The sequence below is a fragment of the Humulus lupulus genome, chromosome 1 (assembly GCF_963169125.1).
Source record: "Humulus lupulus chromosome 1, drHumLupu1.1, whole genome shotgun sequence".
Classification (NCBI taxonomy): domain Eukaryota; kingdom Viridiplantae; phylum Streptophyta; class Magnoliopsida; order Rosales; family Cannabaceae; genus Humulus; species Humulus lupulus.
The window spans coordinates 146,462,765-146,489,091 of NC_084793.1; the positions used below are offsets into that span (position 1 = coordinate 146,462,765).

General features: G+C 31.8%; 1 protein-coding gene and 1 pseudogene across 1 annotated transcript; one reads left to right on the plus strand and one right to left on the minus strand.

The window, feature by feature from the left end:
* Nucleotides 1-465: 465 nt before the first annotated feature.
* Nucleotides 466-12,425, minus strand: LOC133823203 (protein argonaute MEL1-like; annotated as a pseudogene).
* A 4,972-nt stretch (nucleotides 12,426-17,397) lies between these two features.
* On the plus strand, nucleotides 17,398-19,354 carry LOC133823208 (uncharacterized). The gene is made up of 3 exons (XM_062255849.1): nucleotides 17,398-17,646; nucleotides 17,798-17,869; nucleotides 19,337-19,354. The coding sequence occupies exons 1-3, from the start codon at nucleotides 17,425-17,427 to the stop codon at nucleotides 19,352-19,354; spliced, it is 312 nt and encodes a 103-aa protein (XP_062111833.1). The 5' UTR covers nucleotides 17,398-17,424.
* Nucleotides 19,355-26,327: the final 6,973 nt, after the last annotated feature.

Sequence of the window (26,327 nt, forward strand, 5' to 3'; positions counted from 1 at the left end):
ATAACACTTTTTTTGTGTTATACTACACTTTAGTATAACACATTATTTGTGTTATATAATGAAGTTTGCATAACACAATTCTTTGCCTAAAAAGTGTTATTGTAATAGATATTATAACACAATTTTCGTATTATTGTTATATTTAGATATATTTAAATTCTCATTATATATTTTATTTATATAACACTAATTTATTCTATTATATTTTAATTTTTTTTTATATAATTAAAATTAGCTTTCTAATATATACTAGCATCATCAAATGAACTTGATTTTCAAATAACAAATGGTAAAAACATTCAACATTATATTAACAATCCACAAATTAGTTTAAAACATTCAACACTGTCATCAACAACAAAATGTTCTTAAATTATTCAAGTAGTCTTAAATATTCAACATATTGAAAAGTTACTACTTTCAGCACAAAATATTCTACAGCTGCTCTTCTTCTAATTTGGAGATCTAGCTATTACACATATTAACAACAGTTAGCTTCGACCTTGTTACGCCTCTTCCGTGTCCGATTAAACGATCAGATTTTGGGTTACCAAATAATTTTGTCATGGCATCCTCATGAGCGTTGTCTGTAGTTCTAGATTTCGGGTCTTCAAGGAGACTCCCATTCAATGAACCCTGCATATAAATTAGTATAACTAATGTATGCATTATGAGCATAAATTCATCCTCCAATTATTCTGAAATCATAACCTTTTCTCAACTACCTGTCATGTAACCACACAAAAAATAAGCATAATAGACAAAATAAGGGAAAAAATTAGAAACTCTAGAGTAGTACGTTCCTTCTCCCAGGTTTGCTTCTCATTGTTCATCTTCTCATATCTTAAATAAATTCAATATCTTTTTTTCCTGATAGTGAATTGAAAATCTTACCAAACACAAGATCGTATAAATACTGAAGTTTGTTTTGCTGTGTTTTCACTTGATATAGGATTTAGGCTGTCATTTTTTTTTAAATATATAGAATGTATGCTCTTTCAACCTATTGTCTTTGAATATGAAAGCAAACTTTGATTTGGTGTTGCTGTTCTGCTCTCCGTTTGTGTGTTGTGTCTTATTTGTCAATTTTTTTGTTTTATTTGTTGTATTGCCCTTTACTATAATTTTGTTAAGTTTGCTAGTTGCTTGTCCAACTTTTGGCCATTGTGTTTCCAAGGGCTCTATAGTGACTTTACTAATTGGTTTAATTTCTACAATAGAGATTGAGTTCCCTATGTTATAATCTTTTTGAAAATGACAAGAGTATATATATTAATTACAGCCCTTTTTGTGAGGTTTTTGGGATTTAATTGTTGCTATGTCTGCCCTAATATTTATATCTACTATCTATAACTAAAATGGAGGGATTTGAGAAGTGAAAATCCAACAGCGTAAAAGACTTGGTAATTTATCCCTTTGTGGATGGAGCTTATGATTCAACATTTGGAAAACCATTTTAATTTCTAGTCTTTACACTCAGTCATGTTTTTTGGATTGTTTAAAATATCAAAAAGTATGAAAATGGATCAGCACCTTGTTATCCTTTTTCATAAAAAAAAAATGAAAGCATATTGGAGAACTTTTTCTATGGTTGTCCTTTTATTAGTGTGATGTGTCAAGGCATGAATCTCAAATAAAACAACATTCAACTCACACTCAGAGGGATTTGAATTAGGAAACTTGCCCACATGGATAGAATTTTTTTGAAATAAAGTGTGTGCTAACAAAATTGTTGTTGAAGGTTACAACTCTGACCAAGCTATATGTTTTCTTAACCAACCTTACTCTGTTGTGCTTGATCCTATCCTATGAAATAAGGGAAATAAGGGTGCTATTTTTAGTTTGCTATTATTGTTAGGCTTACTAAGTCATTGATAAAGTGTACATTGAACATATTTTAGATAAGCATTGACTGTTTTCTATGGATTCTAGATTAAAAAAAAACTTCTAAATTCTAGTAAAATCTTTTATTGATCATGCCATTATTTTGTGAAGAATCTTTTTTTGAGTTTACTTTTGTTTGTGATGGCTAAGAGGAGAGACCTTTATATAGCATTGTGAGTTATATTGCACTCATTTTAAATAAAAGTTGAAAAGGGAACATCCTCAATTATTAAGTTGATATTTAAACAATGAATAAGAAAGTACAATGGTGTGGAGTATATACGTTGTAGGTATTGGCTGATGTTATATTGCACTAAGAATTAGTTAATAAAAAAAATTGGACAAACATTAAATAATAACCCAATTTCTATTTAGAAACACTTGGAAAATTAACAGGTCTAGTTTTTGTCATTATCTGATATATGATTCGTATGAGATAAGTAAGGGAAACTGTAGGTGTTACTCTTTCAATGTAAACAGAGAAGTAGGATTCTATTTCTCAATAAAACGAGAATTTGAGGTGGTAGTGAACATCCAACATAGAAATTTGACAGCTTGGAGACCAAGAAAAGACTATTATGGTTACATCAGGTATATTATTCTTTTTTATTTAATTTTATTATGTTTGTTACTCAAGCTTTTGCTCTCTGTAGGAAGCTGCTCTTAGGCATGGCCTTTTTTTATAAGTATTAACAATGCTAGTTTTCCAATAATTTCAAGTGCATGGCCTTCCTTATATCTTATTAGTACTCAAAGTACTCTCTCTTTCTGTGTTTAGTTATTGGGTTTTCAATATCAAGGAGTGGAGGTTCTATTTTTTGTTGGTATTCTTGTAGTGGTATTTTCAATTATTGACTGTTCTTTGACATTAAGTGACCTACATATATAAAATCGATTGGAAATGAAAGCTACCTTAACAAGCATATAGAGAAACAACACACATGTTTTCTTCCTTATCTCGCCACAGCACACAAATTTCTCAGATCCTACTTCACTAAGACACACAAGGTCTCAACCTTCCGTTATCACCGCAGCACACAATAATAATCTCAGAACCTACTTCACTATGGATGAATATTTAAGATATTCAAACTCCTCTAATATTTCAATAATATAAAACCAAGGTAAAAGGAATACCTCTTGCAAACAAAAATAAGAGTCTCCCGTAAAAAATTACTTGCACACCAAGTATCTTGCCTCTTCTTTTGAAGGCAGGCAACTAGAAAAGTTTCAACTAAAGAGAAAAAAAAAACTCAGCATTAAATAAATTAAATTAAATAGGCAAGGACGATATATAGCAAAAATTTATTAGAATAACATCAGATAGAGAAACGAAATAGAGATGGAGTTAAATCTTCTTATTTGGCTAAAATGAAATTATAAAGAAAAAGACAGTGATGTAAAACTGTTAATGACATGAAAAAGAATAAAATTTGAATTTATTTGAACATAAAACAAATTGGAAATGAATTTATTTTGAAAATTAAGTTATGATAGTTGGTGCTTGGGCCTTGAAGGGGATTTCAGTCACTTCCATCACATGTATATATAAGGCTCCTCTTGTATCATTTAATCCAATTCAGTTTTTACATACATTGTAATATTGGGAGTGAGTTTTAGAGAGCCTAGAGATATCTTGTACTACTGTTATGAGAGAAGCTTGGAGCTAGACTCCATTGTTGTACAGATTGAAACTTAGAATCATTAAAGAGATTGTCAAGCCCTTGGGGCTGGTTTTGGCCGTGGAGTAGAGTGGTGTGTAGAGTCCAAGAACTTTACTTAGTTAATTAGATAGTAGTATTATAGTAATTATAGTATTATCTTTATGACTGTGGATTTTTGGTTCAGACCGGGACTTATTTGGACACTCATAGTAGTACTTGTAGATTTTCTAAGTTTAACCTATAGTTTAAGAATATTAATTTTAACCTAAGGTTTGATTAATATGACTGATATTAAGGATAATATTTATTATACTATAAGGTTTAGATAAGAGCCAATTGGATTTTAAGCACATGTTATGTATGGGTGATTAAGGATTAATTATTTTGAGGATTAAATTTAATAAGGGTAAAGTTTGAATGCTCTAAGGTCAGTCAGCAGCTTTGAATACGTTTAAGGGCTTAGTCAAGGCTGTTTACTCAATTTGAATTAAGCTAAAAATGTGTAATTTCGTGTTTAAATAATCAGCGAATGCCAATATATCGCAGCTATAGGGGGCGATATATCGCAGCACGTAGATACGGAAAACACGAAATGATGCACGTTTGCCTCGGGCATAATGGTCCAGGCGATATATCGCCTATAGGGGGCGATATATCGCCTCCTTCAGCATATTTTGAATGCTTTTGAATTCGTTTTCCATTCAACCTCTTGATAAGTCCAGCACCTTTTGAACGAGTCTTCAGCCTCTGCTGAACGATTATTCAAATTATTTTCACCTAAAAAGCCATTATTTTTATTCAAGTGAAATTAAGATCCTTTCATTCCTAAACTCTATAATTAGGACCTAGTACCCAGCCATTATTCATCTTTTTCTCTAAGTTCAGAGGCTGCAAGTTGCTAGGTGAGTGTGAGAGTGTAAACACTTGGGTTGGGAATCATAATCTTTATCATCACAAGCTTATTAAACACTTGGGGAAGTAAGGTTTTATAGTATTTCGGTTCGAGGTTTAGATTGATCTTACAAGTCTTCAAGGTAACCCAAACTCTAGTTCATTTCTGTACCTTTTCTTTAAAAGTTCTCATAGTCTTCTACTTATTCTAACCTTATTCTTATTTTGGTTAGGAAATCTAAGATCTCGCACATAAGTTTTTGGTAAGTATTTTTCTCAATGGTTTAGTCCTTCCATTCCTTTCATTTCTCTTCCTCTCTATACTCACTCTTTTTCAAATGGTTCTTAGGAGTGTTCCAAAGTCCCACCTCTGTCCTCTTATCCCGGTATTTTGGTAAGGAAAATAGGATAGAAATTCATATGTTATATGTTTTATATGTTATCTTATGTTTCTTATGTTATGATAAGTGTTATGATATGTATGTTTGTAGGCTTGGGCATATGACCCATATGACTAACAAGCCCCAAATAGATTATGGGCATATGACCTGCTTAGCTAGTAGGACCCCACTAATCTCATGGGTATATGACTTGTTTAGTCGATGGGACCCCAAGTAATAATGGCCATTATAGTATGTGTATGATATAAGTGTAATGTTATGTTATGTTTTTTTTTTATGTTTCTTATGAAATTTATGTATATGAACTATGTGGTAGATTTTCCTTGCTGGGCATTAGGCTCATTCCTTTTTGTTTATATGTGCAGGAAAATAGCTATAGTGGCGGGTAAGGTTCGTGGACGCTTGGGGAATGTGTATCGGTGATGAATGGATTCAAGGAGTCGAGAGTTCGATTTCGAGGATGTAGTCTTTTATTTATGGTTTATGTGTATTTTCCGCACCTATTCATGTAATCTCTTTTCATTTTAATTAAGATATGTTTTCTTTTTAAAACAATGGGATCCCATGTCCTGCTTTGAGTTATGTAAGTTTGAATATTGGTTTTTTTTTACAAGTTTTTAATAAAGTATGATCTTTTTCACTTGTAAGTTCTATTAAAGATTAGGGTCTATGTATAGTTTTCGTTAATGGTCCAAAGTCTAGAGTAGTTGGGTCATTACCTGGTGTCTAGCCAACACTCATTCGAACCACATATGTGTTTGTGTTTGTGTTCCTCTTTATGTTTCATTTCTGTTTTGATTTGATTCCTTGATTAAACCAGTTTTGTCTTTAAGATTGATTATTAATCAATTGTTTTCTGGTTTATGGTGTGTTTATGTTCTTGTTTTGAGGTTGTGTTTACAATAGTATGTATAATAAGCCTTGTCTATTTCCATATGAAATAATACATGGGGCTGAAGCATATTAGGAGAGATGTATCTATATATGTAAGAAATTTTTTTAAGATATGAACAATCTTATATTTACAAAATAAAATATTAAGAAAAATCAATATAGTGTATCTCTTGCTATTGATCTTGATAATTTCAAACTAAGAAAGCATATTAAAAGAGATGTATCTATGAGAAGGTACTTATAATAATGTTTGATTTTCACTACAATTTATCAAATATATATCATCATTAGTTCAACGCCTATGGAGTTTGACTACTAAAATGTCATGTATTAAATATCAAGTTATCAACTGCACTACTATAGCTCTATCAATAATAATTAATTTCAGTTTCCTTTTAGGACTGTATTATTATTATTATTTAATTCATTTTCATTTATACAAGTGCCAAGTACTACACTTTTATATAACATATATTTAAATATTTGTATAATGGAGACATTGTAATGACCAAATATCTATTAGGACCCAACATCTAGTTTTTGTTTGGTAAGGATGGAACCAACTATCTCTCTCTTTCACCTATACCAGCCAAATAAGTTTTACTAAGGAAGGAAAATAATGGACCAAAAAGAAAGAAAGAATAAAGAAAAATAATTGAGATTTTATCAATTAAACTAAACAATGGAGCAAAAAGATTATTAATTAGTAATTACTTACGGCTGCTATTGAAGGGAGAATCCTCTCCGGGTTGTGGATGTGTTATATCAGCACCAAAGATTATTGTAGGCAAATCAGACACAAAAGGAATTTTCCTATGGATAGCATCACTTAACACTGTATTCTGGCCGCCAACCTATATAATATAAATAGGTACAAATAAATAAAAAACACAACAACACCAGCTCCAACAACAAATAATAAATCAAAGCAGAATTAAGGTAAATGGACCTTGCTATTAATCTTCAGGGATAGATTCTCCAAATACTGTCTGTTGAGCTTCACTGCCCGTTTAGGCGCACAGCATTGTGAAACAATTCCAAGCTCAGTTTCACAAATTCGTTTAATCATCCCTGGAACAGGCATGTAACATTTTTTAGCTAAAACAAAATGTTATAATGGCATTTCAAACTTCATAGTTACAAGTCTTGGCCAAGTCGCTCACCATATGAACCACCAGAATCAGGCAAGATGACTATTAAAAACTGTAGTTTTTTGTTGATAAGTATCTTCTTGCATTGTTCATGAACAGATCTCAAAGCCCTCTCAATTTGGTTAGCTGGCCAAGCGTTGCAGGGAATTACTGGTCTAGTTTGGAAGGCCTTCCAAGTATCCAAAATGATAAAAAAAAATGTCAATTATAAACAGGCAATGCAATGTCACAGTAAAAGAGATGAGACAGAAAGATCTGGTAACCATAACATTCCCCTATTGAGGCAAGTACTGACCAATTCTTAACAAAAGCGATCATGAATATCTGAATTGATACGCGAGAAGTTCACACATGTCCAAAACTCAACTTGGCCTCCATTGATCATTTTCTATCATAACCCAAAATAAAAAAAAAATAAGTCAATGAATCATACCTCTTCACATACATCATAACAAAATGGAGTTATAAAGATCATTTACTTACTTTATTGGACATATTCCATTGCCCAAATCGAGGATGCTCAGTAGCCTCCCTCCCAGTACCTCTGTATAAAAGCTTCATGAAGAAAAATAATAGAATTAGTTCCAATTGAAAGAGTAGAACTCACTCGTCAAACGCAAAAGCAAGCACATATTAGAAAAATACCACTGGTGGAGGCAAAACTCCAGCATCAACCATTGTCAAATTGTTTGCAACACTAATTCCAAAATCCTGGACAAGTTCCTGATCACTGTATTTTTTCTGCTTAACAATTCGCCAAATGCTTTCTTCCCTGTCGTTTGGTCTTTGACAGGTTGCCCTCAATAGATTGGTTACTTGCCTTTCATTGAGTTTCTTAAAGTATCTTTGCCCCTCAACAATTGTACAAACCTATAACAGATACAACATTTAGAAATATAATCATGAAAATAGCTGTTGTCCAATAGAACTTAGCACGCAAAAAAAAATGTTATTGAAACTATGATGGGAACCTCCATGGGTAAGTAAATAGGCTTTGCTGCATTTCCTGCTTGCAGAGAAGGCCATGTCACATATCTGAGTTTGATTTTGTACTTGTCTTGAAAGTAAGCAACAACTGAAATCTGTGTCATGTTATCATCAAGAGTAAACCTAAAATAAAATATAAACATGTTAGTAAAACAATTTGAAAGTACAGGTAGAGAAGTTTAAATACCACCAAGAAAAATCTTCCCAAATTATTAAAATCAAATAGCAGCACATAGCACATACCAACATGGAATAGTTAAGGTCATGACATATGCACACTCACATTAATTTGTTCAGTGGCTCTGTCGATATCCCAGTAATCTTATAAGTCCTTGTATTATGAAAATGACTGCATGCTACTTTAACCCCTTTCAAATTTTTCTTTAGCTACAGCAGTAAAAATAGATATAAATTTCTTTTAATAATGTTAATAATAGATAAGAAAATCACCGATATCCAACTTAGTAATATGCAAGAACCTGGAGCCAGACTTGATCATGCAATGGCCTTAGATCGTCTCTCACACTAAAGTTTTTGAAAACGAAATCAGATACCCTTATAGTTTCATAAAAAGCCCTTGCTAAAACATCTACAACAATTGGATAAGGTAGTTCAGAAAAAGAAACGTCAGTCCACTTGGTAAAAACCATCTAGATAACAAAAATTGTTGTAGGGCATCACATAACATCTTCCATATTAGATTTTAGCATCTTACTAGATTATGTGTGAACTGACATTAAATTGCACAAACGACGACCTTACGCCATCAGGTGGTGCACCATATGGTGCCTTGTAACAATATAACCATAAAAGAGTAAACTGGCTAAAGGCAATACCAATGTTAAGAGAAAACCCCAACTGAATTGGCCTCAAACTTTGATAGTACCCTTTCCAATAGATTATGCCATCTGCAAGCTCACCAGGACGCCCTAGTGTGCAGTGAAAAAACGACCTCCCAACAACAGTATTCCTACAGTTAAAGATATACATACACTCAAGCCATCGACTAAAAAAAACTCAGCACTTTTAACAACATACAAAGTACATTATTATCAAGTTACATAACATATACAAACCAAAATAAACTACCAGGCACTGAATTTTCAGATGAAAAACAATATTAGATTTTCCTTTTTAGAGATTTGCAGTACTGACAACATAATGCTTTGCTTTTCTAATATGAGTAGTGGCACTTAATTGTTGAGGCTAAACAGTTAATGCCTTCACATTCAGACAAGAAGCTAATGTTACTCATATGCTAAAAAATTTCCTGTTTAAAAAAAGAAAAAAGGAAAAGTTACAATATGATAAGTAATTTTTCACATATAAGCTGAAGGAACCCATTAAAAATGAAAACAGAAAACTGAAAGGGACAAAGAACTAAAAAATTCCATTTGACTGTCAGCTTACCAGTTGGAGTGACCACCTGTTTTTCTGTAAATGGCAGATGTCCCAGACCATGCTCAACGACCTGGCAATAATTTCAAGATCATTACTCATTGACTAATCCCATTCTCAAAATGCAAAACCATAAATAAACCATTCTCAAAATATATGACTCCCTCTATGCACATAACAAGGTTTTGCAATCTATCACATAAATGCAAAATCAAAGCAAGGAACAAAGACAGATATAGAAGTTTGTCATGTATTCTCATTAGTTATACCAATTAAGTAATGAATATCAAAAGCTAAAATGGCTTGCTGTTTGTTAATTTATTCCAACAAAAACTGAGAAATTACCTTATAAATCACTGAGTTTGTGAGTGTTTTTCTTGCTCAAATTTGACTCTTTCTCTCCATTTCCAGGCATAGCAAATTCTTTCGCAAAAATAAGTGCCTAGCAAAGAACCAACATCACAAACTCCCATGAAAACAAAATAAAGCTGAGAGCACATCAAATTACCCTATACAAGTTATTCATGTTCTATTTTATTTGGAATTCAGCAAAATGATTTGTAGAACATAATATTTTGTTTTTCAATAGGATTTTGATTTCAGTTTGAACAAAACAAATGCATGTCACTTGAATCAGCATCCAAAGAAGATCTGAAACTGGTTTTTCAGAATTACAACTAAAGAATGAGATAGCGAAACCATTTTTCAAAATCCCAAAACCTAAATTCTCAATCTAAACAAGTCATAACAAAACATAAATAGAACCAAGGAAAGCTTAAAAACACCCCTGAATTTTTATCAACAACTCCATTAAACACCTGATTGCCATCCCAATTTTTAAACTTACAAGCATAATGAAAAAAATACACTCTGAATCTTTAAACAAGAGGGAAAGTTTTTAGTTCAACAAGTGTCACATGCAGATGCAATTGTTTTAAAAGTTAAAAAAAGGACCCATGTGTCATAGAAATCACTCCACTATGATATTGAATCCTTGATTTTTAGCTTGCACATAACAAGGTTTTGCAATCTATCACATAAATGAAAAATCAAAGCAAGGAACAAAGAGACATAAATAAAACAGAAGATAACTGCCCAGTATATTGGCTACCTCGTGAATAAGCAAGCCAGAATAAGAAGAGAAACGTTCATATAACATCAAGCAAAAAATATCCATTTCAGAATTTTACCTGGTCAGCACTATGAATCAGAATTTCTACGGTCTCTTCACCACTGAAGGTTCCACCATCCACCTCTTCATGGGTCATAGTATCAAGCAAGATTTTAATAGGCCTACCATGATCAATTAGAAGTTTCAAAAGACAAGCTATTACAGTGTTTGGGAAATTATGCAAGAGAAAAAAATTGAAGTTCTAGAATTAAAATTGGTAGTGTTAGTTCAAAACAGAAAGAAAAGAGAATTGTGAGCAGAAATCTTGTTGTTATTCCTGGGAGTACCAATATGATGCATATTCATTAAAAAGAAAAAGATAATATACTAATCTGGCACTTCATTTTTAGACCAAGTTACAAATACCAAATTGCTTCTCATAGATTGACCAACCTATATTTTTCATTATACTGAAAAGATGGGAATCAAAAACACTAAAGACTGATTTACTAGAAAAATGATAAAAATAAAAATATTTTGTATCCATTCATGATAAGCACCCAATTAATGAATAAACTACATTTATACTAAGCAAAAAGATAAAGGAAAAAGACTCACATCTGGAACGACAATCTGAGCATCAGAGATCTCAATCAGTGGGGCATTAGATGAAAAGCTTTGATTTCCAGCGCTGGCAAATTGAACAAGAGGAAAATGATTAATTTTTAGTTATTCTCTGTATAATAAAACTATTATTCACATGGTATTGAAATACAAATATTCTGGTTGCCTCTCAACTTTTTTAACAACGACAAAATAAAGAAAAATACTCATCTACTATTATATATAGGTGTGCCAATTCGAATTGTGCAAACGATTAAGGCATAGGAGATTATTAATACACAAAGAAACACACAAGATACCATTGATGTTTTCATAAGACAAGCCATACGATTCATAAAAAAGGATCCAAAGGAACAAACAGATTAAAACAAAATAAAACGTGAAATTGCATAAAGTCGATGATATAACTTGATAATTTGCAACTTGCAACAACATAGTAGCTCAAAATAGTAAATGGCTGACTAACATTTGTGAAAAAAGAAGAATAACCTAAAAAGTAGACAATTTATCCTGCATATATTCAAGTAAACCTTCCAAGTAACTTGTCACCATGTTCTGAAAAAAAGTCCTAAAAAATCATAAAAATAGCAAAAAATTATATTGTAAACATGCTCCTTAAATTCCTATAATAATTAATCAGTGGTCCTAATAATGCACACTAGCAAACACCTCATTGCTGATGGAAATAAAATGCATTTATGTGATGACTCGAAAAAGCACAAGGGACATTCGCTTTTTAATTGAAACATAAATCCTGAAAAATGTAATTATATTTCCATTTTCATCATGAAATGTTCAAAAGTAGGCCACTTATCTGAAATTCTGAACTTATATTACTCTTTGTACTATCAGCTTCATGATACAATATTCATGTCAAAGAAAAAGATGACTCTTGTGCATACATAATGACTAAAAGATAATGTGAACGCAGTTCCATAGGTAAGTAAAACACATTAAATATTTTAAAACATAATGGGTAAAGATAAGTATTTAAGTGGAAGCTGTACTCGAGTGAACTAAAGGGTGAGATGAAAGGGGATACTATTTTCAATCCTTCTCATAAAAAATAAATGAAAGAGAATACCTGCCCAATGGACATAGCTAATTCTCCCAGCTGCTTCCACTTTGATTCACTTTGGGCTTTGGTAGCAATTTCCTGAAAGCCAAACAAGCAAATTAATTTGTAAAGAATAGAACTTAGATTGGGATTGTGTTTTAAGCTCTGACACAAAACGAAAAGTAAAACACCTTCATATTTGGTTAAAATGCAAAATAAGTCAAGCTAGAAACTAACCTTCTTTAGGTCATCTCTCCAAATTGCAACTATCTTTGACACCTTTCTTGGAAGGTAAGATCGTGCCATTAAAGCTGCTTCAGGTATTCGGTTACAGTCCAACTCACCACCCTCAAACAGCTTCATATGGAAGCTAGTCTGAATCAACCAACACAAGAAATGTATGTTAGGAGAAGAATTGCACCTCCAGAAGATATAATAAATAAATAATTTAATTAGAGAGATTCACATTTTACCAAAATTTCAAGAAGAAAGAAGAGGGGGCTCGGACCCCTCTGCAAGACCGAGCCACCCACCCTCTCCGTGAGACCGAGCCACCCACCCCCTCCGCGAGACCGAGCCACCCACCCCCTCCATGAGACCGAGCCACCCACCCCCTCCATGAGACCGAGCCACCCACGACCCTGAGCCTGTCGTTTTCACAAGACCCACGAGCCCCTTGTTCGGTTTTATGCCCTTATAAAACCATATCGGACATGTAGCACGATTTCATATTATCAATAAAAGTAGTAGAAATCATTTAGTTTGACAACCGTGTTACTTGCTTATTTTATTACATGATTATTGAAATAATACAAACATTTATAAAATCCAGAACATATGGATAGTTACAATTATAGTGACTAGGTCACAGTGGATTTTAGTTGTAATTATATGTTCAAAAGAACGAGTCCTAAGATTAGATCAGTGCATTGGATTTTCACTGATTAGGCAATCTATGTTATGATCTACTTACACATTCAGGGTGTGATGTCTTGTCCAAGGCTTCGACCAAGTAGATAAGATCAGATGTATTTAGTTACATCGGACTAGGACCGATATTGATTGATAAATAAGTATCGTTGTTATCAAATCTAATCAATGTCACAACGTTGGCCGTATATTAATTCGATCTTAATTCTGAGTGATAATATTCTGCTAATTATATTATTTAAATCTTTTGACTTGTTCGTTACCAGCTTACCCTACGGTCTTGCCCATACTTACATCTTGGAGATTTATTAGTGTAATTGAGTGGGAGTATTATTCATAGATACGAAATCTATAACTTCTGTATGAGAAGTGAAAAGATGATTTCCTTAATTGCTTTGTTCAAAAGGTTAAATGATTGAGATCTCATTTCTGTGATTAAGTTCACGGAAATATCATTTATAAGGAACTTAGTGGGAGTTAAGGATAAAATACTGATGAGGGGTAAAACGGTAATTTGCACCCAGCTCGTTAGTAAGTCATCGATAGAGGATTGACTGATTGTAATGGTTATAACAATGGATAACGTATTTATGGTTTTGAAAATACGTTCTATGAATTCAAGAGTTCAATTCCGAGTCTATAGTGGAGTCACGAGGAATTAATAAGGTAGTGAAATTATTTGTAAATAAATTCACGGTAACTTGTTGGAGCTTGATTTCATGGATCCATGGTCCCCGCATCACCTTTGAGTAAATCATCTAGAATGTCTCAATTAATTGATTTAATTATCAATTAGGATTTTTAAAGTTGACTAGGTCAATTTTGGAAAATTTACTGAGATATGAGATTTAGAGAATAAAAGAGAATCTTTGGGTAAATTTATTAATATTGATAAATTGGTATCAATATAAATAAATAATATTAAATCAAGTTTCAAATTATAATTAGTTAATTTGAATAAGAATTTAATTAATTAATTAAAAAATAAATAAATAAAAGGTTTTGAATTTAGGCCCAGTTGGGATTTAAATTCAAAACAAAGAGATTGGGCCCAAGTCCATTTATGGCAGCCCAAGGCATTTATTTTTGTTTATTATTTTTAATTAATTTAAATTTAAATAAATCCAATTAAGTTGCCTATATAAGGAATATGATATCTAGGGTTTTCATAAGGAAGCAAGTCAGTCTCAGTTGATTTGGGTAAGTGAAAACCTAGACACTCTAATCCTTTCTTGGCCACTCTCTCTTCTTCTTCTCTTCAAGATCTCTATCTCATGTGTTGAGAACCAGCCCACACTAGTTCTAGGTTGATCAAAGGCTTGGTGAGGAAGACTGTGTTGCCAATCTTGTTCGATCTCTTGATAATACTCTGCTACAGAAAGGAATCAAGGGTTATAGAGATTGAAGGATGGAGTTGTTCCAGTTCCGCTGCGTAATGTAAGTTTTTACTTTACTCTGTATTTGTATCAATTTCATATGAGCATCTTCTAGGAATTTGCATGTTTGTTTGATAATATGTAAATTGCATGAAAATAAATAAAGATCCTGCAAAGAGTTTTTTCCTACACCCCTGTCATTTGCGTCGTTTGCCGATGATAGGGAAGGTCGGGCTCCATAAAGACAGGCGAGAGAGAAAGAGGGAAGGAGAGAGGTCTGGTGGGAGAAAGAGATCCGAGAGAGAGAAGATGTGCCTCTTCTCAGGATTTGTCTTCTGTGAAGGGGAGTGAGAGACCGAGAGAGATAGGTCTACGGGAAATGGGTCAAAGGGAAATGGGTATACCAGGAAAAATGAGACACGGGAGAGTATATCAGGAGGAGAAAGATTGAAGAAAATGAGATTGGAAATGGGTATAGGGGAAATGGGTACACGGGAAAGGGGAGTTACTGTACACGGGAAAGATTGGCGCTTTTTATTTTATTTGCCGCCTGAAACTTTGATAATATACCATAACTCTTTTTAAATAGTATTATAATGATGTGTTATGGTAATGGGTGTTTGGTGTAGTGAGATGTAGTTAATGTCTTCTAATAGATATATTAATACACTTTGCTATGCTTTTGGATGGTTTGCTTATGCATACTTGTTTTTTATTTTTATTTAGTTAATTAAATTTCTACTCTGTACTCTCTAGACGTGCATTTTTGTAACAAATGACAACTTTTAGTTAAAATAAATTGGATATCATCTATTCCAATTTAAGCATATTTAAATTAAATAATTTTTGTTTATAGGGGAGCATGTTACAAGCTTTTTTCAGTAGACAGTAGTGAAATACCAAATTTAACTGATCTCATAATAATATTTGAAGTAATTAAAACTAATCATATAAACTATATAAACCATCTATTATCAGTGATTATTTTTTTGGGTATCTATTATTGGTGATTGAACCTAAACAAATAAAAATGAGTGGTAGTTGGTGAGAAAATACATATATGTTGATAATATGTGTGATGATTTTATATTTAAATTATATAAATACTTACTATTATGTATAAGGTTAGACACAAATTTTTAGAGAGAGAGAGAAAACTTCCAAAAAAAAAACAATAGTCCAAAACAAAAATCAGTGCAATTACTAAAACAGTCGTATGTAATGTAAAAATTCTACATTTTTATGGAGTGGAAAAAGTAAATATAAAATAATATGAGGATAAAAGTGGCAAAAATGATGGACCAAGAGATGCTTATCCGCTCTTTTACTATTAGTATGACACTTTGAATTTTTATTTCTTTGATGCCAAGAATGACTGTTTATTTCTTTCTTTTTGACTTTTATTATAAGTTTTTTTTTGTGATAATTGATAATATGTTGTTATATATGATTTTTGTAACTCATCAAAATTCGTACTAATTATAGAAACGGTTGATCAGAAACTAGTCAAAGAGTTTGCCAAGTACAAGATATGTTACCTCCATCTACAAAAGGAAAGAGGCCAAAACACAAACCTATAGGAAAATTAGTTAAACTCCTCAATGAAAAGAGGAAGAGCTTTAGACTAAATTTGGAAATGGATAAGGTTGTTGAAGAGAGATATACTAAGGATGTGTCTCCAAAGAAAAAGGCACGTAGAATGATTGTAAGAAATGACTCTTCTGATGAAGAAGAAATACCCATCTCCCCTGTGACAAGGAGATCTCTTAAAAATCTATTTGAGGTTGAACAACCAATAGACTCTCTTGAAAAAATAGTGAGACCACCTACTAATGACCTAATTTCTCCATTCTTAGCTTCAAAGACAGCCACTAGGGGATCTATTAAAAGAGTGGTTGAAGTAGAAATTAGTCCTTCAAATGACCATGCCATCTCACTAACAGCCACAAGAAAATCACAACGCCTACAAATCCCAGAAAACCCAAATGAAACAATTGTTGAAAACTTGTCAGACGAACAAGAACTACCTGAAGAAGGTGTTGCACCTATTACCCAAAAGAGAACTAGAGGCCCTAGTAAAATGAAGTCTATTACAATAGACAGTGATGGTCGTTTGGAAGTTAAGTTTAACTCAAAGGGACAACCAATAGGTGCAACATCAATATCTTTGTCTTCATTTTTGGGTGCACTTGTTAGAGAAATTGTACCACTAACGATAAAAGATTGGAGGAAGATTCCTCTAGGAATGAAAGAGGTCTTATGGAAATCTATTCGGGTATATATATTCAGGTTCTATGCATTGAACATGAAATTTGTTGAAATTCATTTACATTAATACTAACCTGTTATTATTTTTACTAGGCAAGATATAAGGTTGACAAAGATTGGCAAAAGAACTATATATTCAAAAGTATGGCAGATCTTTGGAGAGCTTCAAAATCAAGGCTAGTTACTAAAATAACAAAGGCACCAAATGAAGAAGCAAGATTAAAACTAAAGATTGATAATATTAAATCCATGAATGAGTGGAAAAGTTTTGTTAAGGAAAAAAATAGTGCTGAGTTTAAGGTATTTTATTCTTAACATCTTATAACCAAATATATTTATGATTAAAATTTATAGTTAAATGTCTCTATTAACTTTATATTCTTAGGCTACAAGTGAGAAATTCAGAAAAATACGGACAAAGCAACTACCCCACACTTGTAGTTGGAAAGGTTATGCAAGATTGATTGATGAATTGGTAAAGCCAAACATATTTAGAGTTGTTTTATTATAGAATTTGGTTTAGATATTTTTTTAACTTATTTTCTTATTTTGATAGATGAACCATAGTGAAACCAAAACACCACCTTCTAGAGTTGATGTTTGGACCAAAGCACATAAGAAGAAAAATGGCGAGCCAATAAATTCAGAAGTGGCTGAAGCTTTTGTATACACCTTGCCCTTTCAAAATCATGTGACTTTAGTTTTAACTTACTCATTTGTTTGAATACATTTATTGATAATATTTATTTTTGAAGGATTTGGTTGAAGAATATAAGAAAGATCCTGCTATGTCTTCAACTACAAGTGTTAATGAAGACATCCTCACAAAAGTCCTTGGTCTTGAAAAAAATACATACATGAGAGCTTTTGGAAGAGGAGTTACTCGGTCAAAGTTGCAAATTGTGTCAGAAAGAGATGACCATCTGATGAAGATAGAAGGTCAATGCAAAGATTTGAAAGACAAAATGCAACACATGGAGCAACTCATTGTTTCTTTAATGAAAAATCAAGTAAGTATTTTGATGCTGAAACTATATATTTCATGTGGCTGAATTGCAATAATAACTAAGATTCATGTTTAATTTTTTGGTTAGTCTTTACTTTTGTATTTTTTTTAATTTTGATGTTGAATTCATGTCTTTCTATCTTACTTGTAAATAGAATACATCCACTCAGAGTGAGGAGCAATCAAATGTCAATGTTCAATCAAATTCTCATGTTCATTCCACTCAGGTAATCATGATACTAATTATCTGAAAATGATAAAATCTAAAACATATAATATTCAATATAAAATCATTTATTGCTACTAAATTTTTTTTATTGATATATTGTTAGAGTGTTAAGAACCACACATTTGGCTCAAAATGCAAAATATTAGATTGGATTGGATTTGGAGAAATTATTGCAGAAGGTTATTTTATCTCAAGTGACCCAAAGGATGAGGTTCACCATGTTCCTCTTGGGCCTAGTCCTATGAAAGTGGGGATAGATCTTGTGAGAAAGAATGATGCATTTCTGTGGAGGTCTTCAACAGTTATGTCTACAATAGAAGATGCTATAGGTAGTATAATTGCATGGCCAGCTGATAAAGTTATAATTAGGTAATTAACTTTTTTTATGTACTCTTTTAGTTTACTATAACTTTAAGTTGAAGCATTACTTATTTAAATTTTGTTGTAGCTAAGCAAATGGACTCACAACAAAGACAAGTGCACAAATGATGATGAATTGAAGGATGGAGCAAGTTTCACGCATGGTTTACTTTTGTGTATCTTGTAATGTTTCTATTTTTCATTTTTGAAGTAGAAATTGTTCAAGATTATAAACTTTATTATGTTATGCTTTCAAACTTAAGTTAGAACTAAGATCTCATGAAGTAGACACATTCATGGTTTGAATTAGTTATTGTTTAATGTAATACTTATGGTTTATTAATCTATTGAGAATTACATTTTATGATTAATTTTGAATTTTTTTTATCAAAATACAATAATGAAAATCTTTTAATTAAAAAAAACCATATAAGTATACTTATCAAAATAAAATTTAAAATTCTATTACTATATGTTATGATTTAAAAACATATTATAAGCGTAAAAAATCGTTACGGTTTATATAATATAACAAACTAAAAATGTTATCAAAATAATCAAATGTAACAGTTGAAAAGTGTTATGAAAAAAGTATAAGATTAAACTTCAAACTTATAACCAAAAACTCTATCTAAATGTTATTTTTTGAATATTATAGCAACTAAAAGTGTGTTATTGAATAGTTTAAGATAACATCGAACATAACATTCAAATACTGTTATAGAAAAGACTGGAGTTTTAATAACAGGGGCTATGTTAGCATTTTCAGAAGCGTTATCAATAGTCCCGGTTAGCAGTTTTTAAGTGTTATGAATACTGTTTTTTCTTGTAGTGTTCCTTTGAGCAGAAAATATATATTTCTCATACTTCTCTTAGTTATATAATTCTGTCTGACACATACATAGCATCTTTCTCTCATATATAGTTATCATCTTTCTTCAACTTTCTCTCTCTCAATCATCACTCCAAGCCAAGAACGTCTCTCACAATTATTATTCTCAGCCAGCAACGTCTTTATTTCTCAATCTCTCATATATATATATATATATATAAATACAAATCCATTAGATAACTAATAATTACATTTTTTTTTTCTCTTTTACAGATTTTATACAAAACTTGAAGGATTGAAGACTAGAAGAAATTTGTTCTACACTTTGGAGCAAACCCCACTAAATACCATCTTGTAATTTTGTATAAATTAAACAATGTTAGCTTGCATCTTCTATGTATATGAAATTTGCATGTGTGCAATATATATTTATCTTAAATTTAGATTTTGTTTTAATATTTTTCATGAGCATTTATTATTTTTATATATTATAATGTTTAAACAAATATAATTTGTTAGTTTCTGAATACAAATTATCAAACAAAAAACTAGTGGAAGTTATTTTATTAGCTAATAATTTAAAATATGTAGCTATCAAATTTTACTTGCAAAATAACATTACTATATTGATCATTTTATTAATAAAAATAAATTAATTTTCTACCAAATTATAGTAGCAAAAAAAATTTAGTAGACACAAAAGTTAATTATTTTGCTATCAAATATTATATTTTTTGCTACTAAATATTTAGTAGCCAATAAAAAACATTTGCTACCAAAATTTTTGGTAACAAAAAACTTTTAGCGACGGAGATTTAACTATGAACTAGCAACCAAAAATTTTGGTAGCAAAAAATCCATTAGCTACCAAAAATATATTATTAGCTACTAATATTTTTGTAGCTAAATGACATATTTTTTGTAGTGTTGGTCGTTGATAGCTTGGGACATTGCGCCCAAATTAATAACAAGTAGACCATTTTCAAAAAGATTCTTCTTTACAGTCTGCAGAAACGAGTCTTCCACAAAATCCACAGCAGGGCAAGTCATACCAGAGCTATGCAAAACAAATAATCTCATTGGAAGTTCCTTGTAGTGAATTTGAACATATGTAATAGGGATTTATTAAATACAACATACATAACACATCTATCCATTTACCTTGAATCTGCAGAGTCCACATCAATGATGATTATGTCAACCTTTGTATTCACACCGCTTTCTTCGAGAAATGTCGTGCAAATTCCATTAGAAGTAGCAGCATCATTATTATTTCTAGGAATAGAAACCATATTAGCTGATGCACAGCTTTTACTGTCTCTAATAAATTGGATACCATCTGCAATATGTACCTGATGCATGCACCAAATAGAATCTAGAAGTCATCAATATAGTAGAGAGTACAAAATACTATCAGTTGGTGATTATTTTATTTTTTTTAAAAAAACTCATTAGCCAACTAGAATTGTAAAACTAATGGTCCGCAGCAGTCTACCATTCCCACAGAAGGTGCAGTGTAGTACCTAAGAACTAATGTACAAAGGCAACTTAACTAGAGGGATCAGAAATGGGACCCCGAGTTTCATTCCCAAATTTTCACCCCTAGACACAGGTATGGTCCAGCTAAAGGTATTTTTCTATGTATATAATTTTTTTGGCAAATAGTACAAAAATGGTCCAAAATGTCTTTTTACATGAAAAAATGGGGATGGGGAAGGAATCACGAATCATCATTGCATGATCAGTAAACTTTCCTGCAAATGATTTTCTTCAGTAAAACCAAAGTAGCCCTTTGCAAGATCAAGAACCACCGGATCTAGCTCCACCACCTATATGCCATAAAGCACAACCAAATTATCACCACTTACAACTATTCATATTGGATGAAATAATAACTCTAAATCCACAAGTGGTTCATGATGTAAACCCAGTATGACCTCAATGTGCAAAAGGGCATGCGTCCGTGAAGGAACATAGGGAGCAAACCAGCTCCAAGACCAATTACAACTGCTTTAGCCTGATTAAGATTTTTAGTTAGCAAAAAATAAGAAAAAAATAAAAAAATACTGAAAACGAGAGGGGGGAAATCTTGAACTTGAAAATGGCACAGTTGAGTTTAAATGCCATGTAAGAATGTGTAACAAAGCGTAGTCATTTTCCTTCACATTTCACAAATATAATGAAGAAACAAGATAGTTCTGCCAAGCAATCAATCTAGTTATAAGATTTGCCTCCTAACAGAACAAGAAATGTAGTAATTCCACAATTACAAACAATAAAAAATCAACAGAAAACACATTTTTTCTTGATATGAAGTGTGCATATAAAAGAAAATGAAAGCTATTCTTCTTCTGATTTATAATATGGCAAACTAAATTTTCAACAATTCCTCTTAACAAAGACAAATAGAACTCGGAAGTACAGTGCTTACTGATGTCTTACTAGATGCCACACTTTCCATGTAAGAAGAAATCAACACAAATCTAGAAAGAATCCCAGTATGATAAGAACTAGCCAGATAGCCGTGATAAACCTTCAGCTGGTCGCATGGTTCTACCAGAAAAGAAACAGAAAGATTTATACTTACGACTTCAGAGCCACTTTATTAATGGAAAATTTGATGGAGTAGAAGATAAATATTTGGCAGACAACATACTTACTACAAACAGTGAAAGATGAAGCAGAGAAAAATTACCTAAGCAAATAAGCGACAGGTGCAGAGAAAAATTTGACATAAGACACAATTAGTTTGTCCATTTACTCTACATATTCAACAGGCAAGGGAATCAACTCAAATATAGAAAAAAAATTCCTTGTATTAACAATAAGCTCTTTCAACCAATCAGAATCCTAACTCTCACTCTCTTCTAAAAAACGCACGCACCTAGATAGAAGCAAGGAGCATGAAAGTGTTCAAACATTTTAAAAGACTCAAACCATTGAATGAAAAATATATAAATATATATACCAAAATAAAAATTGCAACAAAATCTTTTGTTAAGCAATGCACTTATACCATAACTCATCATTATTGAATTCAAGAGCAAATTTCATTCAAATTTTCATGTGTAGTTATCATTTTTTTTTCTAAGAAAGTCCACCTCATAATTATTCATATTTGCTGTCCAATTTAGCTTTATTTTAACTAAAACAAATATTGCTTACCTTCTAAACAACATTTTGTTGCTTGATACCATCACCGACTGTCATAAACCTGTAAAAGTAATAAATGCATAAAACCACATGTGATAATCATTGGATCACAGCAAAACAAAAAGTACCTCACTGAATCTCGTTTACAAATACCATGGAGTAATAATGATTCCTTTTCTTTTCAATAAAAAGAAAAGCATGCAAGGAAAAAACTGTGTTTTTTTTTTAATAAAGTAAAAAACTATGTTAACAAAACCATTTCATAATAAATGCTACAATATTAAATTTAAATCTATTAATGGCATTAATATCTAAGAATGTTTTATTAATGTTTAATTTTGTGCATAAAACATGACAAATTTATATCTAAGAAAAAGTACTGTTGAAGATAGTAAAAATTCAGAAAAGCATAGAAAACCATAAAAAAAGATTTAGATGATTTAACAACTTCTGGACTACTAATATAAAATCTAATTTGCACTTTACTAGTCTTAACCATACCTATGCAATAGCCACCAACTAAACTCCAATACTAAAGAAACTAATTGCCAAGTGAAATCTCAAGAAGACTAAGAATTTCAGAAGCTACCAACAGTGGTACTTGAAATATTGTGCTTATAACAAATGCAAGATGCTCCAATAAAATCTGAGAACCAGCAACTTTATACTATACTACTATCTGCTAGCCATATTAAAACCAAAGAAAAAAGAAACACATCCATTAATACTAACCAATAATTGAGGAGATAGCAGAAAACTCACCATCTCCTTCCTTGTCAAAAAGACAAAAAGCTTCTTTAAACTCAACAATCTGTTCCTCACTTAGTACATCTGCCATGTTATTTCCCATGAAAACTTAATCAGAACACTCAACCGTTTAGAGAGAAAGACAGAGAGGATAGGGAGAGAAAGGGTAATAGTAATAGTATATGTTATGATATTGTTGAGTATAGTTAAGAATTTTATTTTTAACTATTTTTATATAGAAGGAACAATATTCAAAGCAGATTTATCAAAAAATAACAATATCTATTTTCCTCTCTTTATATTGTATCCTAATTCAAGTATTCAACCACATGTAGAGTAAGATATTTAGGGCTTGGGAACCAAAATCCCATAATCATAATCATCATATGCAGCTGATATAATGTAGATGAATTATAGTATATATAAAACGATCTTTGATTGATCATTATCTTGATATGAACCATGTAAGTAACCTATTCTCAAATTCCATAAATAATATACAAACCAGATCAACAACATAAAGACTTTTAGCAAAGAATTTGTTTTAAATACAAATTAGGAAAAAAAAACAAAAAGTACTAATAATTGGATTGAGTATCAAGTGTTTCACTTAGAAAATACAAACAAATCAACATATATCTAAATGCCAAAAATAGAAAGCAAACTCACATATTGGGAAAATTATAAGTAAAAAAAAGGGAAAGTCCAAACAATTTAACAAAAGAGAACATATTGCTTTTAGTTTTAAAAAAAATATTGGCAAACAAACAAAATCTGTACATTTGAACGGAGAAAAAAAATAAAGAGATAATCATTAGAGAGATATAAAAACCTACTGCCATTTTTCTTCAACCAAACAATCCTTTGCTAGTTTGGCATCCGCAAAGTTAACAAAATATCGTAATAAAAAATCCAGTTTCCTTATATACCTGATGTATCTTCTCTCTGACTGCTTGCATATGCCCAATTAACTCTAATAGGCTGGCCATACCTAGAATAAAAATAAATTATTAGCTCAGAATAAAATAAATATTAATTTTACAAGATAGGGTCAACGAAAAAACCATTTAAGATTTCTACTTACAGATGCCTGAGTTATAATAGCAAAAGCAGCTGATCTGCGATCGAAGTAGTCAACGAAACCATAAGAAGACTGCATAAAAAGTAAGAGCCACATCAATGAAATCAAATGCAAATCTATCAAAACTAACTAATTTTTCACCCTATATACCATAAGAAGAACCAATATGAAAAAATGTTGCCCAAATAATAGTTTCGCCTAATTTAGCTAAAACTACTAAATGTTTCATTTTTATTTTTCCCCAAAAAAAATGTCCTATTTGAAATTAAGGTTTATAAAGTACGATCGAGAAGTTGAAATAAATGAATGGTGGAAATGGATCAAAATAGATTCGGTTCACAAAGAATAAGATTCTTCTCAGTCAGCTCATCAATTACCAAAACCAAAGAAAGTCATAAATCCATATTCAAATGGAATTGAAAGGCTCAGTCCGAGAATAGCATAAAAAAAAAACCAACATCCGACGGCCGCCAACGGTTGAAACAGCCATAAATGCAAGAGAACAGAAATCGCAGTGTCTAATTGAATAAAAAACGCAGGTAGATCTTTCAAATTAGGATAAAAAAAAATTATAAATCAATAGAATTTGATATGAGATCTAAAATCATAAAGAAGAAGAAGAACAACAACAACAACAATGCATACGAATTTGAAGCTAGAGGAAACCCTCCTCACCACACTCAATCTCAAGTCTCAACCAGTTAAAGAAGCATGACGACTGAGGTCTTATGGAAATGGCACGTTTTGATTTAGTATAAGAAAAAGGCCAAAAAAAATTTTCAATGTGATAGATACTCTAAAGTGTTGTAGTGAATATTTAAAGGGCCATGGAGCTAGCTTAAAATTTTGGCCCAATTTTTCAATAATAACACTTTTTAAACAATGTTATTTTTTAATGTATAATAGAAACTCTAAATTGGTGTAATTATAATACTTTTTTAATAGAGTTATAATCATGTGTTATAGAAAGGGTATTTTGTTGTAGTGGAGGTCTGTCTTCAAGGCGAGGATGTCTCGGGGTGAGGCCACATCCCGAGCATGTCCTTGCCAATCTCCAAGTCATGGATGTCTCCAAGTGAGACAACACCTTGAGGTCTGTCCTCAAGGTGAGGATGTCTCTAGGTGTGGCCAAGTCCCAAGCCACTCTCCAAGTCATGGATGTCTCCAAGTGAGGCCACATCCTGAGGTCTGTTCTTGAGGAAAGGATGTCTCCAAGTGAGGCCACATCCTGAGGTCTGTTCTTGAGGAAAGGATGTCTCCAGGTGAGGCCACATCCAGAGAGGCTCTCTTCACTCGCCCATCTCTCATGTCTAAGATTCTGATCCTCAGACATATGCCAAGTGTCAATCACTGCAAGTGTGGGCCACCAGAAGATCATTTGACAATTTTTAGGGAGCCTCGATTAGTGGTGTCGAGTTCGTACCCTCAAGAATCAACATTTCTCACAATGTCGCATGACATGGACAAACATGCACCACACCCTGACAGTCAGAGATATGTTTCCCATAAAGTTGGTACGCGACTTTCTGCAATGGGCCCCATGCAATCCACCTGGGCCAAAGTCTCTATTTAGTGCAACCCTTTTTGTATAAATTCAGCATTAACACCTTGGAATGGGGGGAGTTTGTATTAATGATAGATGATTAATATTAATGATCCAAGGCTCTATAAATAGTGATGGGGTATCTCCTTGTAAAGTGTTCAGATCTTTAGTGAGAGAAACTCTGTAACTCAGTGCAATATATACAATGCTTGAAAAATACCATTAAAGCTTTTTCAAACAAGCTTCAAGCACACTAAATACCAGATACTCATGGACTAGGGCTCTTTTATAGCCTGAACCTCGTAAAATCCTTGTGTTCTTTTCTATTATTTTCTTTAAACTCTCAGATTAGTTTGATAGCAAAAAAGACAATCAATAAATGTACTTGACTGGTTTTTTGTATGAACACTCTTTTGATATTGGTAATAAAATTTGTAAAGTTTCAAAGAAAACTATTAAAATGGCTAGGAGATATGATTTTTCAAAGTTAGGTAAAATTTTTAGAAATTTTAAAATAACTTCTGGAAAACCATGTTTGGGAATACTTTTCACTAAGTAAAAAATATCCAAATAACCTAATTTTTTGTATGAACACTATTCACATACCCTTATATGGACTTGATAAAATTCAGACCTAATTAATAAATCAATTGGATTTTACCGTCACTCAAATTTAATAAAAATGTTAAAATTTTCCTTGTGCACTTTTATAAGACCAATTTTGAAAAATGTCGTTATTT